Source organism: Chrysochloris asiatica, unplaced genomic scaffold (assembly GCF_000296735.1).
Source record: "Chrysochloris asiatica unplaced genomic scaffold, ChrAsi1.0 scaffold00009, whole genome shotgun sequence".
Lineage (NCBI taxonomy): Eukaryota > Metazoa > Chordata > Mammalia > Afrosoricida > Chrysochloridae > Chrysochloris > Chrysochloris asiatica.
In genome coordinates, this window is record NW_006408527.1 from 23,063,086 (window position 1) to 23,082,425 (window position 19,340).

Here is a 19,340-nt window from a genome sequence, read left to right on the forward strand (position 1 = left end):
GTTTCCTAGGCTGTAAATCTTTACGGGAACAGAAAGCCTCATCTTTCTCCCGCGGAACAGCTGGTAGTTTTGAACTGCTGACCTTGTGATTTGCAGGCCAATTCATAACCGCTACATTACCAGAACTCCTTGTCTTCAGTCTAGATGGGGTTAAAGATGAGTCTGGGACAGCCTTGTTTCCCCATAAGCCTTCTTTCCAGCTAAGAGGCAGCACTTGGCTGGGATAGCCGGGGGTGGGGATCAATGTGGACTTGCCCCACCCCCCATGCCCTCTTCTTTCTTCCCCAGCACGTGGTGCAATGTGTGTTTGTGGCCATCAGCACCATTGGGAACATCGTCCTGGTCACTACCCTCCTGCAGTTCATATTTGCCTGTGTTGGTGTCCAGCTCTTCAAGGTGAGAAGAAAACCCCACCACCATCCGGGCAACCTCCTCTCCCCCTCAGTGCTAATGCCCAACTCAAAGGCCAAGGCAAGAGCCTGTCTGTTCCCGTCTCTAAGCAACTACCAGCTATTGCCACCAAGTCAACCCGACTCATGGCAACACATATGTGTCAGATTAGAACAGTCCTCCATAGTATTTTCAACAACTGATTTTTTTTAGAAATAAATTGCCAGGACTTTATTCCAAGGTGCCTCTGGCTGGACTTGAACATCTAACCTTTCCATTAATAGCTGAGTGTATTAATTGTTTGTAGCATCCGGGGACTCCTCCTATAAGCAAAAAACAAAACCAAGCTTGTTGCTTTTGAGTCCATTCCAACTCACAGTGAGCCTGCAGCACAGAACAGAACTGCCCTGTAGGGATTCCAAGGCTGTAATCTTCACGGAAGCAGACTACCACATCTTCTCTCCATGGAGCAGCTGGTGTCTCGCACTTAACCAATGCACCATCAGGGCTGGTGCCTCTTAACAAAGGGAGTATCCAATTGTGAAAGCAGATGTCTTCAGGGGTTCTGAGGCTATGCCCTCTCAATCTAGATCTGGTGAGGCCCCTCCTGGTCCTGTGCTCCCTCATCTGCTTCAGCATCCGCTCTCTGTTAAACTCCCTGAGCCCCTTCCAGTTTGTAAGAACTGCCTTCCTGTGGCCCCTGCAGGGCCTCTTCTCCACATCTTTCCCCAGGCTCTGCTAACACTACCATAGTTCCTTTCTCCATGGCTCTCTGTGGCTTCTTCTGGAGGATGAAGGTTCCTCCCCATGTGGCCCTGAGTCCTCCCCTTCCCAGAGTGCTGCCACCCTACGTTCGCCCCCTTTCCTCTACCACTCTTTCCCACCTCCTCCATCCTGCTGAAAGTATGAGCCCCACCCCAGCCTCCGCCCCTCCACCTCCTTGCACAGCAGCTGAGTTTCTGCACCCCATGCTCCCGACTGGTGCTGGTGCTGGTGCAGCAGGGTGTTGTCTGTGTCTACCAGGAGCTTCTGAGGATGGGGGCCTGTCATTGTGTGTCTGGAAGCCAATCTCAATCTGTGCCCACTTGCCTGGGAGAACATAGCTATTTACTTCCTTTCTAGGAACCAGTCCTTCAAGTGTGTCCCCTCCCACTGAGATGCGATTTCTAGATGCTTCTAACTCTGAGATCATCTGCTATTGTTGTTAGGTACTGTGGAGTCGATTTTAACTCACAGCAACCCCAAGTAACAGAGTTAGAACTTCCCCCAGAGGGTTTCTTAGGCTGTAATTTTTACAGAAACAGATTGGCAGGTCTTTCTTCCTGCTATGTGGGTTTGAACCTCCAACCTTTCTGTTAACCATGGCACCACCAGGGCTCCTTGAGCTATTTGATCTCCCGGAGATCGTCTGCAGGACACAGATACTGAAAATATCTCCTATACCTTCATACTTCCCTTCATACCCCATTCTGTTCTGCCCCCAAAGCAGGATCTTTTAAATTCTTGATCATATAACCTCAGCCAGTCTTAGACATACAATAGTATTTTATACATTTATTCTTTAAACATTTATGGAACACTTTCCCTGGGCCCAGCCTTGTGCTAAGACTGAGAGGGTCATGAAGTAAATCCAATAAGTTTCCCCTTGTGGGTAGAGAACTAGCTTTAGGAAGCTGTTGGGATGGGCCTCCCAGAGCACCTTCAGGGAGTTGGATCTTGTTAGTCAGTGTTCTGGGCAAGAAGGAGTGTCCACAGCTGCATGTGGCCATCTCCTCATAGACCCAGTTGAGGGCTATCCTTCTCTGGCCTCTTCCTCTCTCAGGCCTGTTGTTAGGCACTGTCAAGTCAGTTCTTATTCAACGATCCTGTACACAACAGTCAGTTTTGACTCAATGATCCTGTACACAACACAACAAAACACTATCAGGCCTTGCAGCACCCTCACAATTGTTGTTACACATGAGCCCATTGTTGCTGCCACCATGCCACTCCATCTCATTGGGGGTCTTCTTCCTTTTCACTGACCCTCCACTTTTCCAAGGACTGGCCCTTTCTGATAACATGTCAGAAGTATGAGAGACAAAGTCTCACCACCCTTACTTCTAAAGAGCATTCTGTCTGTACTTCTTCCAACACAGATTTTTGGTTTTTGTTTTTAGTTCCTGGAAGTCCATGGTACTATCAATATTCTACTGCAACACCATGACTCAAATGCACCAATTTTTCTATGGTCTTCCTTATTCACTGTCCAACTTTTACATACACATGAGGCTACTGAAAGTACCATGACTTGGGTCAGGTGCACTTTAGTCCTCAAACTGAAATCTTTGCTTGTAAACACTTTAAAGCAGGCTTGTGCAGTAAATTTGCTTAATGCAGTATGTCATTTGATTTCTTGACTGCTGCTTCCATGAGAATTGATAGTGGATCCAAGCAAACTGAAGTCTTTGACAGCTTCAATCTTTTCCCCATGATGTTATTTATTGGCCCTGTTGTGAGGATTTTTTTTTCTTTACATTCAGGTACAGTCCATACTATGGTCTTTGATTTTCCAGTATTTAAAGTCCTCTTTACTTCCAGCAAGCAAGACTGTATCATCTGCATATCACAGGTTGTTAATGAATGAATCTTCCTTCAATTTTGATGCCATATTCATCTTCATATAATTCCGCTTTTCGGATTATTTGCTCAGCATACAGACTGAATGAATATGGTGAAAAAATACAATCCTGACACACAACTTTCCTGATTTTAAACTATCCAGTGTCCCCTTGTTCTGTTCAAACTACTGCCTCTTGGTCTGTGTACAAGTTCCTCACGAGCACAATTAAGTGTCCCAGAATACTCATTCTCCTCAATGTTGTCCATAGCTTATTGTGATCCATGCAGTTGAAAGCATTTGCATAGCTATAAACCATAGGTAAACATCTTTCTGGTATTCTCTGCTTTCAGCTATGATCCATCTGACATCAGCAATGATATCCCTCATTCCACATCCTCATCTAAATCTGGCTTGAGCCTCTAGCAGTTCCCTGTCAATGTACTGTTGCAGTCGTTTTAAATTATCTTTAGCAAAATTTTACTTGCATGTGACATTAATGATGGTATCAGATGATTTCCACATTCCATTAGGTCACCTCTCTTTGACCACATCTCTTCGAATCAGTTGGCCAGGTAGCTGTTTTCCAAATTCCTTGGCATAGATGAGTGAGTGCCTCCAGTGCTGCCTCAGTTTGTTGAAAGATTTGAATTTCTAGTCCATCAATTCCTGGGGCCTTGTTCTTTGCCAGTGCCTTCAGTGCACCTTGAACTTCTTTCTTCAGTACCATTGGCTCTCGATCCTATGCAGTATACCTCTTGAAATGGGTGAACACTGACTACTTCTTTTTGGTACAATGATTTTGTGTATTCCTTCCAACTTCTTTTGATGCTTTCTATATCATTCAATATTTTGCCCATAAAATCCTTCAATATTTCAAGTAGAGGTATGAATTTTTTCTTCAATTCTTTCAGCTTGCACAATTCACCTCCTTGTTTCTTCCTTTTGCTTTAGCATCTCTATGCAGGAAAGCAAGTTTCAGAGTCTCTTCTGACATCCATTTTAGTCTTTTCTTTCTTTCTTGTCTTCTTAATGATCTTTTGCTTTCTTCCAGTATAATGTTCTTGATGTCATTCCATAACTCTTCTGGTCTTTGGTCATTGGTGTCTAATGCATCAAATCTGTTCTTGACATGGTCTCTAAATTCAGGTGGGATATGTTCAAGGTCATATTTTGGTTCTCGTTGACTTGTTTAAATTTTCCTCAGCTTCAGTCTGAACTTGCATATGAGCAATTGATGGTTTGTTCCACAGTCTGCCTGGCCTTGTTTTGGATGATGGCATTGAAGTTTTTCACCATCTCTTCCCACAGATGCTGTCAATTTGATTTCTGTTACTTCATCTGGTGAGGTCCATGTGAATAGTCTTCTGTTTTGTTGTTTCAAATAGGAATTTCCAATGGATAGGTCACTGGTCTTGAAAAATTCTGTTATGTGATTGCCAGCATCATTTCTATCACCAAGGTTGTATTTTCCAACTTTTGTTTCCAACCTTCGCACTCCATTCATCAGTATTTATCAATGCATCTTTAGCAATTTCATTGAAAATGAAATTCTTCAATTTCATCATCACTAACTTTAGTGATCAGTGTGTAAATTTGACTAATAGTGGTATTAGCTGGTCTTCCCTGTAGGCTTATGGATATTATCCTATCACAAACAGTACTGTGCTTCAAGACAGACTTTGATATGTTCCTTTAGATAATGAAGGTAAAGCTATTCCTCTTCAATTGTTCATTCCTGGCATAGTAAATCATAGGACTGTCAGATTCAAAATGACCAATACCAGTCTATTTCAGCTCAGTAATGCCTAGGCTATTGATGGGTTCCATTTCATTTTTGACAACTTCCAGTTTTCCTAGGTTCATACTGTGCACATTCCATGTTCCAATTATTAGTGGATATTTCTTCTCATTTTGAGTTGTGCCCCATAAGCAAATGAAGGTCTTGAAAGCTTTACTCCATTTCATCATCACAGTCAACTCTACTTTGAGGAGGCAGCTCTTCCCCATTCACATTTTGAGTGCCTTCCAACCTGAGGGGCTCATGTTCCAGCACTATAACTGACAATATTCTGGTGCTATTCATAATATAAGGAGCTCTGGTAGCATAGTGATTACGAATCAGGCTCCTAACCTCGAGGTCAGCAGTTCAATACTACCAGCTGTTCCATGGGAGAAAGATGAGGCTTTCTGCTCCTGTACAGATTTGTAGCCTTGGAAACCCTGTGCAGGGTCACTATGAGTTGGAACCGACTCCACAGTACTTAACAACAACAAATTCATAATATATTCATTTTCCGGTACTATAACTGACAGTGTTCCACTACTATTCATAAGGTTTCCAGTGGCTAAATATTCAGAAGTAGTTTGCCTCTCCTTCTTCTTAGTCTGGTAGCTTAGCTGAAATCTGTCCACCATGGGTGACCTGATGGTATTTAAAATACCAGTGGCATAGCTTCCAGAATCACAGCAACCTGCACACCACCACAGTATGACAAACTGACAGATTAGTCATGGCTGTCAGGCCTGGGACCCTGGAGTCTTAGAGTCTGTATCTTACTCTTCTTGTTCATCTCTTGTTCATCTCTTTCCCTGGCATCTAACCTGTGGGAGTCCACAGGCATGTTCCTTGAATGGATTATGGAAAGATGCCTTTCCTTTGATGTCCATGTCTCTTCCAGGCAAGAGCCATTGTCCCTTAACACCCTGATCCCGTCTGTGCTTTAGTTTCTTATCAGAAAACCTCTTGTTGTTAAGTGCCATCAAGTTGGTACTGACTCATCGCGTCCCTATGCACAACAGAACAAAATTCCTGCTTATCCAGATAATAGTAAAATATGCATTACAATTAACATTTTACTTGGAAACTTGCCACATGTTTTATATTTTTTATTTAAATTTAAATCTACTTTCCATATTAAATTGGATCTTTGATTTCAAGTGCTTAGAAACCTGCCCAGTTGCTGTTATGCCCTCTCCCTGATCCTTCCCCAAATGTCACCTGCCTCACCCTCAACTCTCAACTCTAGCAACCAGGAAAGAGGATGGGGTAGGAACAACAAAAACCTGGGAATCTTAGCTGGGCCTTCTTTGTCCTTGACAAAAGCCATGTTTAGTCTCTGGGTCTTTGGTGAAACTGGACCAGAGTCATAGACATAAACTTAATTTAGCTACATAAAAAACTTAGCAATCAACTCCCTTTGTTTAAACAAAATGTTTTGTGGATGCCCAATATGTGAGGTAGATAAAATGAGAAGCTACTCTGGCTGAAATCCATGGGGGTAGGGAGGGGAGTACTGGTCTCCATCTCTGGCTCTTATCCCCACGGCAGCCCTGTGGGTCACTCCACTGATAACAGAAGGAAGGAAGGAGGTGAGGCAACTCCTCTTCCTTGCTCTGAGAGGGGCTTCCTGTAGCAGTGGGGAGGTACCTGGGACATGCAGCAAATGTCTATGTAAGGATCAGCCTTGGCAGCATCTAGATCAGGTGATGAAGTCAATGGTGGAACTGTGGGAATGGATGATGGTGAAGAAGAAAAACGATTTCCTGGATGGTGTAAACAGTGTACTCAGCTACAAATTGAAAGGTTGGAGGTTCAAGGCCACCAGAGGTACTTCAGAATAAAGACGTGGAAATCTACTTCCAAATAGATCAATCATAAAAACCCTATGGAGCTACAATAGCCCAAAATTTATGGGATGCAGTGATAGCAGTATTCTGAGGGAAACTTATAGCAAAAAATGCCTATGTGGAAACAGAAGAAAGAGCTCAACTCAACTTAACAACTCCAGGAGCCAGAAAAAGAAGAGCAAACTAAGTCTACACCTACCAGAAGAAAGGAAATAACAAAAATCAGAACAGAAGCAAATAGAATAGAAAATAGAAAAACAATAGTCAATAAAACCAGAAGTTGATTCTTCAAAAAGATCAGTAAAATTGACAAACCTTTAGCTACACTTATTGTTGGTAAGTGCCACTGAGTTGGTTCTAACTCATAACAACCCTGTATAGGGTTTCTGAGGAGCAGCTGTTGGGTTTGAACTGCTGACCTTATGGTTCACAGTCCAGGACTGATCTTAAGCGCCACACCAGAAGTCCATGTTACCCATAGAATCCTTCAATATTTCAAGTCAAGGGTTGGATTTTTTTCTTGAATTCTTCCAGCTTGAAAAATGCTGAGCATTTTCTTCCCTTTTGGCTTTCTGACTCTAAGTCTTTGTGTATTTCAGTTGAATACTTGAGTTTGTCTTTTCAAGCTGCCTTTGAAATTTTCTGCTCAACTCTTTTACTTGCTCATTTCTTCCATTTACTTTAGCATCTCTATGTTGGAAAGCAAGTTTCAGTGTCTCTTCTGATATCCATTTTGGTCTTTTCCTTCTCTTGTCTTCTTAATGACCTTTTGCTTTCTTCCTGTATGGTGTTTTTGATGTCATTCTACATATATGGTCTAGTAACAGATTTAGTGCCTCTGTTCTACCTCTTAATTTGTTGCGTAGTACCTAGAGTCTTAAAAGCTTGCAAGTCGCCGTTTGGTCTCTATTTGACTGGAGCAACAGAAGAAGACGGAGCAAGGAGGATGTGGATAATTGCCTCTATGAACAACTATCTCCTATACCATGAGATCAGAAGAACTGGAGAGTGTCTGGCTATCATTACTGAACATTTTGATCATAGATTCCACAGAAAAATCCTGATCAAAAAAGGGAAAATACAGAACAGAATTATAAATTCTCACATACTCCAGACAGCCATGAAGGTTGGACAAATCCCCAAAAGTACCATCCTGACATAATCTTTAAATCTTAAACCAAAAATATCCCCTGAAGTCTTCTTAAAAGCCAAACAACAGTTTAGCTTAACAAATAAAAAACATCTGCTAGACCATTATGATCATTTAAAAACTATGTGATCAAATTGACAACGGCAACTTGAAAATTTAGAAGGCAGTGAGTTCATGTTAATTGGGAAGAAACAACTCAGAAAAGGGGGGGTGCAAATGATTGCACAACTCCGAGAATGTAATCAACACTACTGAAGTGTACATGTAGAGACTGTGAAATTGTTGTATGTTTTGCTGTGTACACTCTCAACAACTACAAAATAAATAAAAAGGAATAAAAGAAAAAAACCCTATAGAGCACTGTTCTACTCTGACATACACATGTTGAAATGGACCCATTCCAACTAGTTTGGTCCCAAGAGTTAGGTGTCTTGTGGAGGGAAGAGGACAGTCTCCTGCTTCTTGCTGTCCCTTTTTCCCTTTTCCTTCCTGTCACTCACTTCCACTTCCATAGTCCATCTTTAATACTGTTTCCATAAGCATTTCTCCTTCCCTCCTTCTCCTGGACTTAGGGGAAGTTCTTCAGCTGCAATGACTTATCCAAGATGACAGAAGAAGAATGCAGGTATGCTATGCTCTGAGGACTGTGTTGTGCATAAGAGAGGTCGTGAATGGGAGCTTAATGTGAAAAGGTGGTCTGTTGGGCTGAGGAACTGGGAAACCTGAGCCAGGAGCTCTAACAGGGATGTTCAGAGAAGACTTTTCCTTCGACACCTGTGGGAAGGGAACCCGCAGTGTCCCCTCTGGTCTTAGATAAGAGTTTTTCATTTCTCTGCATATTCACTGCCCAAGGCCCAGAGGATGGGGGTGGGAGATGGCAGCTCAATCACATGCAGGAGAGTGACCAGGCTTCCCTACATAGGGGCTACTACTACGTATACAAAGATGGGGACCCCACACAGATGGAGCTGCGTCCCCGGCAGTGGATACATAACGAGTTTCACTTTGACAACGTGCTCTCGGCCATGATGTCACTCTTCACAGTCTCCACCTTCGAAGGATGGCCTCAGTGAGTAAGGACTGGGGCCCAGGTTCAACATAGGCATGGAAGGGGCAATGCCTGCCCTTCTACAGTCCTCACTGCACCTAAGGCCAGGCCAAGCCCATGGCAAGTGCTCAACAAATCCTACCTACTCTCTGATGCCTTGTTGGGATGACAATTTGATGCTCACTCCAAAAGGAAACAGACCAAGGGCTCTGACAAAATGTACCCAGTCTGTACTTAGGTGTGTACCTCTCTGCCTTCCTGGGGAGCCCCTCTGATCCATGGAAATGCAAGGTATGGCCATTTCAGGATCTGTTTCAGCCAGCCTCTTCCTGGCCAATCATTATTTCTCTCCCTTCACTTGGCTGCTCAGAAAGTTTTCCTGTCTCTCTATGACCTGTTGGATAGAGTCCACCCTTCTTCCTGGCCTAGTTCTCTGCCCCTTCACACCTATACAGCCCATCCTCTCTTTCCTATACACCCCTAGGTTACTGTACAAGGCCATAGACTCCAACAAGGAGGACACGGGCCCCATCTACAACAACCGAGTGGAGATAGCCATCTTCTTCATCATCTACATCATCCTCATCGCTTTCTTCATGATGAATATCTTTGTGGGCTTTGTTATTGTCACCTTCCAGGAGCAGGGACAGACTGAGTACAAGAACTGTGAGCTAGACAAGAATCAGGTACCTGGAGAAGGATAGAAGATTCCCAGCAACTCTACTGACACTCCAAGCCCTGAAATCTGGCCAGCCAAGAGTTCTCAGGGCTGAGAGTTGTCCCAGATCCCCTTTCTGATGCTTACCTCCAGCCTCCCTTTATCCAACCCTATCTCCAACCTGAAGCAATACAATCTGGTGGAGTGGGCAGTCTTCTCCTAGAACTCTCATGATGCCCAGAACAAGGAAGCCCTTTGGAGGCCCTTGGCTGAACTAGAACCATCTTAGAAATGAGCCATGGTATATCCAGGGTATCCCAAGGGGACCTTCTGGGTTCAGAGCCCAATGGGACTCTCGAAATAGTCCACCTCTTCCTAGAGTCCCTCATACTCAAGCTCCTGGTCACAGCTACTCATGGATTACATAAATGCAGGTTCTTAGCAGCCCATGGGTATGGGTATGGAGAGGGATGGAGAGGTCCTTGGTGTTGACCTGTCTCATTGTGTTGTGTCTCAGCGCCAGTGTGTACAGTATGCCCTGAAAGCCCGCCCACTGAGATGCTACATCCCCAAAAATCCATACCAGTACAAGGTGTGGTACGTTGTCACCTCCTCCTACTTCGAATACCTGATGTTTGCACTCATCATGCTCAACACCATCTGCCTGGGTATGCAGGTAAGGGGCCCTCAAGAGAAAGGTCTCTGATAGGACTGGGCAGGCAGGTTGGGCAGGCAGGATTCCAATCTGGTCTTCCCCTACACATAGACATTTCTTGAACCCCTAAAATGTGCCAGGCACTGGGGTGAACAGGACCCTGGTCTTGTCCACCAGGTCCTGATGGTTTATTGAAAGAATTCAGGTGTACATATTGCTGTGCTAGTTCCATACACAGGTTATGGTCACTACAGAAGGAGAAGGAGTATGAGGCACAGAACATGCTTTCTCCATTTGCCTTCTACTGGTGCCTGGCTGGATAGTTGAGCAGGTTGGAATCTTGGTTCAGGTCCCAAGAAGAGTGGGTTTAGTAGTCACAGAGCAGGTGTCTCTTTTAGAAGATGAGCACACTTTACAGACAATGTCATAATCACAGCATCATGATGGAGCCTCGATTAAGCATCTGGCCCCTTAAGCCCTGCATACATAGAACTGCACAGCTAGGCTCCCTGTTGCTAGGAGTCCAGACACACTGAGTGACTTGTGCACACACAGCCTGGTCATTAGACCACAGGGAGTCACAGAGACAGCAGACCTACACTGTACCGAGGATCAGAGCAATGGCTTGTGTGGGGGGCCAAATGAGTTAGCATAGTTGGGGCAAAGGTGCAGGTGGGCAGGCCTCAGATCCTCTGAACTATCTAGGAAGGGTCTGTGGAAGAGGGGGGTTTCATCAATTTTTAAAAAGAAAGATAAGAGATTATTGGGGGAATGTATAAGGAAAAGAAATGAAAGAGGTCATAGTGATGGAACGAGAGGTTCAAGGTTATTGTTCATAACTAACTGTATCATCATCATTGTGGCCAGCATGCAGATACGGTAACTTAGTGAGCTCAGCCCCCACCGGTGCTATGGTTTCTAATTCATACCTCATATGACAAAGCAGAACTGCCCTGTACGGTTTTTCCTGGCTGTAACCTTGGCAGTCTTGGTGTAACTGTAGGATAAGTACTGGACCACAAGGTTGGTTTGAACCACAAGGTCAGCAGTTCAAACTCACCAGTCGCTCCTCAGAAACCCTACACAGGATCGCTATGGGTTGGAACCTACTTGACGGCATTTAACGACAACAATCACCTTTGTGGAAGCATATTGCCAGGTGTTTCTCCCCGTGAGTTGTTGGTTGGTTCAAAGTGCCAATCTTTCAGTTAGCAGCTGAGCGCTTAACTGTTGCAGCACCAGGACTCCTTGCCCCATCAGTAGTCAGTGATAATGGCAGCTCTAGAGTCCTAGAGTCTTCTTTCCTAGCTTTGTACCTAAGTTACTAAATGGGACTGCTATAGAAGCCCTGCCTCGAACCCTCTCATCATTCCAGAACCAATAAGCTCTGGTCTTACAGCCCTGGCTCTAAATAAATCCACTCAGCAGGACTTGGAATTAGAGCACCTCTCCTGCTGCTTTTCATTGCCTCTAAGAGCTCCATAAGTCTTAATGGAATTTGGATGATGCTAAAGTAGGCTCTTAGTTTTCTGAGCTAAGAAGGGTGGGAAGGAGGCCCAAGGTGGGGGGTGGGGATAGCCCAGGAAGAGGTTGGGGCTTCAAGAATGCAGTCTATAAGAGAGAAGCCCAACCACTCCTAAACCTTCATCTCCCATGTTCCCTACACAGCATTACAACCAATCAGAGCAGATGAACCACATTTCAGATATCCTCAACGTGGCCTTCACCATTATCTTCACCTTGGAGATGATCCTCAAGCTCATGGCATTCAAGGCCAGGGTAAGTGTTGGAATCACAGAGCAAGACACAGAGCAGAGAGGGTAGCCAGGGCACAGTGGGATGGTGGGGGGAGGGCTTCTCATGGACCAGCCAGCCCACCCTCTCATGTCTCTGAAGACCCACTTACCCAGCTCTCAACTTGCTCACCCCACTGTTCGCTTTCAACTTCAGATTCAGGCTGGGCAAAATCTGCAAGGTGCTCATAAGTGACCAGTGATAGACCAGAAGCTAAGGGCCTTGTTTCTGTCCTCTTTTTTGAGCCTACCTTACATTCCCCATCTTCTTTTAAGCTTTTGAAGAACAGGCCAGGGCCAACAAAAATATTTCACTCTGTTTGGTTCTCAAGCTCATTCCTACTGTTCCAAGTCCATCCCAGGCACCACCTGATGGTTCTACAAGGTCAAGCCTCAGGTGGGGTTTGCAGTGGAGGGTCAGGAAAATGAAAGAGTTCCCTAGCCTAGATCAAGATCCCAAATCCTAAGTGCTTATACCTTTCCCTCTCCCTTCCTACCACTTTGTGCACTAGAGGAAGAGAAATAAAGAGTCTAGGGGGAGGTATTCAGGTGTGATTACACTGGAGTACCACTGGAGAGTGGAGCCCTGGTCCTACCTGGCCTGGTCCAGCAGTTTTGCCTTACAGGAACCACTACCCTCTGCTGGTCTCCAGAGCTCCTTCCTCTGGAAGCTCATCCCCTGCTTCTCTCATCTCTTGCCTTCACAGGGTTATTTTGGAGACCCCTGGAATGTGTTTGACTTCTTGATTGTCATTGGCAGCATCATTGATGTTATCCTCAGTGAAATTGATGTAAGTATCAGGCAGGCAGGACCATTACTGGAGTGGGACCCAAAGCATATGATCAGTTCACAGATACGAGGAGGCTTCAAACAGTTCATGGAAAAAATTCCATAATATTTTCATTCCATTTTTCCATGGACTTTTTGAAACCCCCTTGTATTTGTGAGGTACCCACTGCATGTGCAGCATGGTACCTGGAGATTACAAAAAGGGATTGTCAATTGTGTGTTCTGCTCACAAAGAGCTTATGATCCTGCAGTGTGGGTACCAGGTAGACAGGGAGTGTTCCTAGGCCAGAGCTGTAGTAGCTGAAAGAAGGAAGAGCTGTACTGGGTGGTATAGAGGTGGTGATTAGAATTGGAAGAGGAGAGTAAGCACCACAGGCAGGACTACTGTTGGGGAGGCATACAACAGGAGGTACAAAGTAAGTTTGGGGCATGCTGAGTGGTCCAACTTAGCGGAAGCATATGGACATGCAGAGGAGAGAAGGGGGAGGTGAGGCTGGAGAGAAGAGGCTGTAGAACGTCAGACTTGAACTTGACTTAGCAGACAGTGGAGAGCCACCAAAGGGCAGTAGAAGGATTAGCGCTATTCTTCCAAAATGTTCATCTGGCAGTGAAGTGCAAGAGGAGAGAATGAGAGACAATATGGGCCCAGTTAGGAAGTCAGATCTTCAGTTAGGCCTCAAATATTTATCGTGTGCCTCCTGAGGGCCAGGTCAAGTGCTAGAGGGACAGCAGTGAACACATCACAGGAGAAACAGACAATAAACACATACATCTCTAACACAGCAAGTGATGATAAACGTAATGAAGAAAAGTAAAATAGGTTAAGGACTTAGATGAGGCATTGGTGGCTCAGTGGTAGAGTTCTCACCTCCCATGCTGGGGATCTGGGTTTGAGTCCTCATTCTGAACCTCTGTGCAGCCACCTCTCATCTGTCAGCAGAAGGTTGCTGTGATGTTGTCTTCTAGACTAAGACCAGGAAGAAAGGCCTGGTGATATACTTCTAAAAATGAACCAATGAAAACCCTATGAATCTCAAGTGTTCGATATGCAACCAATCATGGGGATGGTGCAGGACCCGGCACTATTTTGCTCCGTTGTGTATGGGGTAGCCATTATTTGGAGGCTGACTCAGTGCCAGCTAGCAACAACACCTAGGACTTAGAGTGTGGGGTGGTGTCAGGGAAAGCCTCTCTGATATTTGAGCAGAGACCTGAATAAATCAAGGGGATGAGCCATGCAGAGATGGGGACTGAGTTTAGGGAGACAAGAGAATGAGTGTGAAGGCCTGTGATTGAGAATGGTTGGTGAGTTTGAGGACTAGCAAGAGGCCCTTACATCGGGAGTAGAGAATGTGGAGATAAGCTCAAAGAGACAAGGTAGGGACCAGATCACCTAGGCCCTTAAAGGTCATGGTAATGATCTTGGGTTTTAGTGTAAGATGAGAGACACGTGGAAGGTTTAAGCCTGGCCTGATTTAGTTCTCAAAGGCTCACTCTGGCTTCTAAGTTAAGAACAAACTGTAGGGACAGAGCAGACCCAGGGAGAGTGATCAGACAGACAACTGCTACAACAGTCCCTATGAGAGAGGATGGTGACTGATGTGCCCACTATGGAGGGGTGGAAGATGGTCAGCTTCTGAATCAATTGTGAAGGCTGAACTGAGAATATCTGCTGATGGGCTTGATTTGGGGTAAGAGAAAATAACTCAAGAATGATTGCAAGGATTTTGCACAATCAGCTGAGCTTCTACTCACGGAGATGTGGAAACTGTTGAAGGAGCAGAGACAGGGCCAGAAACCAAAAGCTTTGGACACGTTAAACTTGGAATGCCTACTAGACTTCCAAATGGAAATGCGAGGTAGAAAGTTGGATTTATGAGTGTGGACTTCAGAGACTGGGTCAAGTTGAAGGTATAAATCTGAGACTCTACAACACATTGACTGTATTTAAAGTCATAGGAATGGATAAGAAGGCTTAGAAAGGTGTTAAGTGTTGAATTGTATTCCCCTCAAAATATATGTTGGAACCCTAACTCCTGTACATGTAGATGTGATTCCATTTGCTATGTTATGATATTAATGAGGCAGTATTAATGTAGGGTTCTTGAGTTTCTTTGGAGCTATAAAAGAACAAATTAAACAAGCAAGCACAAAGGAGGGGAAGATACATACAACATAAAAACCAAGGAATCTAGGGATAGAAGCTTAAAGGGGACAGGGGTCTTCCCCTGGAGCAGACATAGAAAGAACCTTTCCATAGAGCCAGTGGTCCAAATTTGGACTGCTAGCCTCCTAAATAGAAAATAAAGTTCTGTTTGTTAAAGCACCCATTTGTGGTATTTCTGTATAGCTGCACTAGAGAACTAAGACAGACAGGTATTTAGAGAGAAAAGTAAAAAGGACTGAGCCCTGGAGCACTCCAGTGTCAGAGAATTCAGTGAATAGAAGTTAGAAGAAACTGACCACTGAGGCAGGAACCAAAATAGTAAAGTTCTAAAAGCAACAGAACAATGTTGTAAGAAGACAGTGGCTGTGCTGAACACTGCTGGAAGGTCAAGGAGGGTGAGAACTAAACATTGACTTGGATTTGTGGAAGTCACTGATGGAGGTCATGGGTGACCTTCACAAGAGAAGTTTTGTTGGACCTATGGGGGAGAACATTTGGTTGGAATGAATTGAGGAGAGAAAGTAAAGGCTGGGAGTATTAACAAGTCCTTCCAGATGTTTTGTCACAAAGAGAAAGCAAATAGAAGTTGCAAAAGAATGTGGGATAAAGGAGAGTTTTCCCTGAAAATTAGAGACATTATAGCATGTCTTTGGACTCATGCAAATTGCTGGTTGCCATTAGGCAACTTCCAGAGCCAAGTTCCTTTAATAAATGAGTGGGCCTGGTATCCAGTGCCCAAGCAACAATTAAACAGTTAAAGGTACAGTTCATCCATGGCAGCAAGAGAGAAGGCCAAGAAAATGGGCACAAAGTAATGCGAGTCAGGACTCAGACCGGGACAGAGGAAAAGAATAGCTCAGAGACTTTGAGAGAGGCTAACAGGAGTCCTGGTGTGGCACTGCAGAATGATGCGCTTGACTGCAAGGTCAGTTTGAACCACAAGGACAACAGCTCAAACCCACCAGCTACTCTTTGGAAACCCTATACAGGGTCGCTATGAGTTGAAATCAGCTCAATGGCACTTAACAACAACAGGATTTGGTGAGTAGCGTAGTTGTTACAAATAGGGCTGCAAACCTTAAGGTCAGCAGTTCAAAACTACCAGCTGTTCCATGAGAGAAAGATGAGGCTTTTTGCTCCTATAAAAATGTTGTTGTTGTTGTTGTTGTTAAGTGCCATCGAGTCGGTTCCGACCCATAGCGACCCTATACAGGGTTTCCGAGGGTGTAAATCTTTACGGGAGTAGAAAGCCTCATCTTTTTCCCGCAGAGCGGCTGGTAGTTTCGAACCGCTGACCTTAAGGTTCGCAGCCCGATTCGTAACCACTACGCTACCAGAGTATAGCCTCAGAAACCCTGTACAGGGTCGCTGTGAGTCAGAACCAACTCCTCGGAACATAACCACCACCAGACCTTGGACTAATGGGAAGACAAGGGTGTGAGATGACTCTGAGTATTCAACTGTTAACCCAGAAGAGAAGGAACACACACATCATTATTCTGTTTGGACTATTGAGTGTGAAATGCCCATATGGGGGAATAAACAGATAGAGATGTGTAGTAAGCAGTTGGAAATGTAGGTGTGGACAGGACTGTCATCTTTGCATCGAGTACATGGTGAAATACCAAACAAACAAACAAAACCGATCGCCATCAAACTGATTCAACTCAGAGTAGAATTGTACTCCACAGGGTTTTCAATGGCTATATAGGTCACGAGAGTTTTTTTCCAGCACATCACTGGATGGATTTGAGTTAACCATCTTTTGGTTAGTAGATTGCAAAGGTTTGTGCCACTCAGGGACCTTAGTAGATGGCAGGAACTCTTTAAACATGAGCTGGACACCGATCATTGAGGTGATGATGGAAACCGTGGGTGGGACTAAATGACTACAAAGGAGTTGAGATGCCCGTACAAAGGTGAGTGATTAGGAGACCATCACAAAGCTTCAGGTGGCAGTTAGCAGACCTGGGTTGATGTCAATTATAAAGGATTGAGCCGTGGCTTTGTTGTTGTTGTTGCTAAGTGCCATCGAATAAGTTCCAACCCCTAGCAACCCTGTATAGGGTTTCCAAGGAGCACCTGGTGAGCTTGAACCACTGACCTTGCAGTTCAAATGGCTTTGCTGTCTGGTGCATTAACCCACAGTGCCGCAGAGAAAAGCAAAGCATTTGAGTTCAGGAAACAGTTTTTATGAGAAGCTGGGTGAGAGTTGGTTATTGGAGAGTGCTAGATTCAAAGTGTAGATTTACTTTAGGAAAATAAAGAATTCTGGATCTAGCCAAGACAGAGGAAAGATTTAAGTCATGCATGAGAATAGGCCATGGAGGAGGCAATTAAAGTTTCAGAGGAGACTGGATGTAGAACACCAGAAAGAGATACAGTGTGAGAAAGAGATGATAGAATATGTGATGTGTGCAAGGTGGCTGTGGGAGTGTCTAAGAGGCAGGAAGCAGAGTCCTCTGGAAGGGAAAATGGTAGGCAGGAGGGTCTGAGTGACCTTTAGGAGCAACTGATGTGGTGAATGGTTCTCTAGGGGAGAATCAGGGTGGCCAGGCAAAGTGCAGCAGAGACCTGAGTGGAAGGGGGGCAGTGTTCATCAGTTTGGTTTCATCCTGGGGTAAAGCTTGGCACTCCAGGAGCTTGAGGAAAGAGGTCAGATCCCAGGGACAGTGCGGTTTAGAGGGCACAATGGGAGAAGCAACTCAGGGCAAGCAAGACTGTTACTGAAACAGCAGAGCCTGGAGCCCAGGCTGAACAGGGAGGCAAATGACCCCCAGATCTGGGCCAACAGATGGGAATAGAGAGGATGAGGCCCTGAGATGGAATGAGAAATCCTGTAGCATCCGATCAGTAGTGAGAGGAGACAAGGCAAGGGAGCAGCCAGAGAAGCCTACACTCAGTATGTTACAAGTGGAGCCTTCTAGAAGTGGCCTGGCTGAGAATCTGAAAGAGGAGAGCAGACATCTTTCTGAACCACCATAACTGTGGCCAGGGTAGGGCTGTACTTGAGAGGTGGCTAGTGTACTTGAGAGGTGGCTGGGTTTAAAATGGGGTACAGGGCTCATTGTAAGTTGACCTTCCCCCTGAACTTCCCATTGTTCAGTAAAAAGCACTTTAGACAACACCTGCCCATGGGGTGAAACAATGGTGGGTGGGGAGGAGGAACTCAGCATTGGAGATATGAGAAGGGGTGAGGATGAGGGGGTAACTGAGGAAGTGTGGAGTGTGTGGGAACCCTGGGCCCAGTGCTTCTGAACACTGAGCCCTGGCACCGAACGGCCCCTTCTGGGGACTTGGCTCCACAGCTGTCTGTCTAGTGTGCCAGGGGAGGACCCAGGCTGGAATCCTGTTCAGCCACATGTACACAACAGACAGTGACAGACAGAACCCCATCTGCTCAGATCCCTCAAGAGGGCGGGACCTGCCAGGGGAGGGTGAGTTCTGGGCAAAACCAATGAGCATGTGTGTATTTCCATCCAAGCTGAGCTCGGGCTTGGAGGCAGCATCCCAAAGGGCTCCTTGGTTTAAGAACAGCGCTTCTCACCAGCCCAGTCTGAAGAGAGAATTCTAAAGAGCCAAAATAAACAGCCCAAAATAAAAATGAAAAGTTACTTCTTGAGGCTGGGGAGATCTGAATACCATTTCTTTGGTGGAGGATAGGAGTATCATTGGTCATCAGTTGAGTTTTAGGAGCAGCATATGTCCCTTTACCAGGGAGGTTGACCTGAAGTCATATTGAAATGGATTCCTGAAGCACAAAGCAGAAGAAGTTCAGAAGGTCCAGGGCAACATTGTCCTGTAGACCTATCTGTGATGGTGACAATGTTCTGCTCTGTCCAGTACAGTAGGCACTAACTGAATGAACCTATAAATCACTTGAAATGTCATTAGTGCAATTGAGCAATTGAATTTCTAACTTTATTTCATTATTGTTCATTGTAATTCAAATAACCATGTGTGACTGGTGGTTATTACATTGGACAACGCAGGTCTAGATTAGAGGTTATCATCCCTGGCTTCATATTAGAATCACTTGGAGTATATTTGAAGTCCCAGGGTGGTGCAAACAGTTAACACACCAGTTGCCAACCAAAAGGTTGGAGGTTTGAGTCCACCCAGAGGCACCTACCTGAGGAGATAGGTCTGGTGATCTACTTTCAAAAAAATCAGCCCTGAAAACCCACTGGAACATGGTTCTACCCTGGCACACATGGGGACACCATGAGTTACAATCAATTCAATGGCAACTGGTTGGTGTGGAGTTTATTTAAGAATTGTGAAGTCAGTCTCCATCTTAGAGAAGCTAACTTCATTGGCCTGTGGAGGATCCAGCATAGATAACTTTTTTCTTTAAGTTCCCCCAAGTAATTCTGATGTGCAGCCAGGGTTGTGAACTGGTAGTCCAGGGAAAGACAGTCCAAAAGAATGCCACTTGGCCTGGAAAAGAAGTATGCTAG

General features: G+C 45.0%; 1 protein-coding gene across 1 annotated transcript in view; it reads left to right on the forward strand.

Moving 5' to 3' along the window:
- The window catches only part of CACNA1S (calcium channel, voltage-dependent, L type, alpha 1S subunit), an 82,438-nt gene that overhangs the window by 47,927 nt on the left and 15,171 nt on the right, over positions 1 to 19,340 (forward strand). Inside the window, exons 22-28 of the mRNA XM_006834155.1 lie at positions 289 to 396; positions 8,342 to 8,394; positions 8,692 to 8,838; positions 9,302 to 9,503; positions 9,993 to 10,151; positions 11,799 to 11,909; positions 12,631 to 12,714. Coding sequence (XP_006834218.1) covers positions 289 to 396; positions 8,342 to 8,394; positions 8,692 to 8,838; positions 9,302 to 9,503; positions 9,993 to 10,151; positions 11,799 to 11,909; positions 12,631 to 12,714 — 864 coding nt within the window. The remainder of the gene's footprint in view (positions 1 to 288; positions 397 to 8,341; positions 8,395 to 8,691; positions 8,839 to 9,301; positions 9,504 to 9,992; positions 10,152 to 11,798; positions 11,910 to 12,630; positions 12,715 to 19,340) is intronic.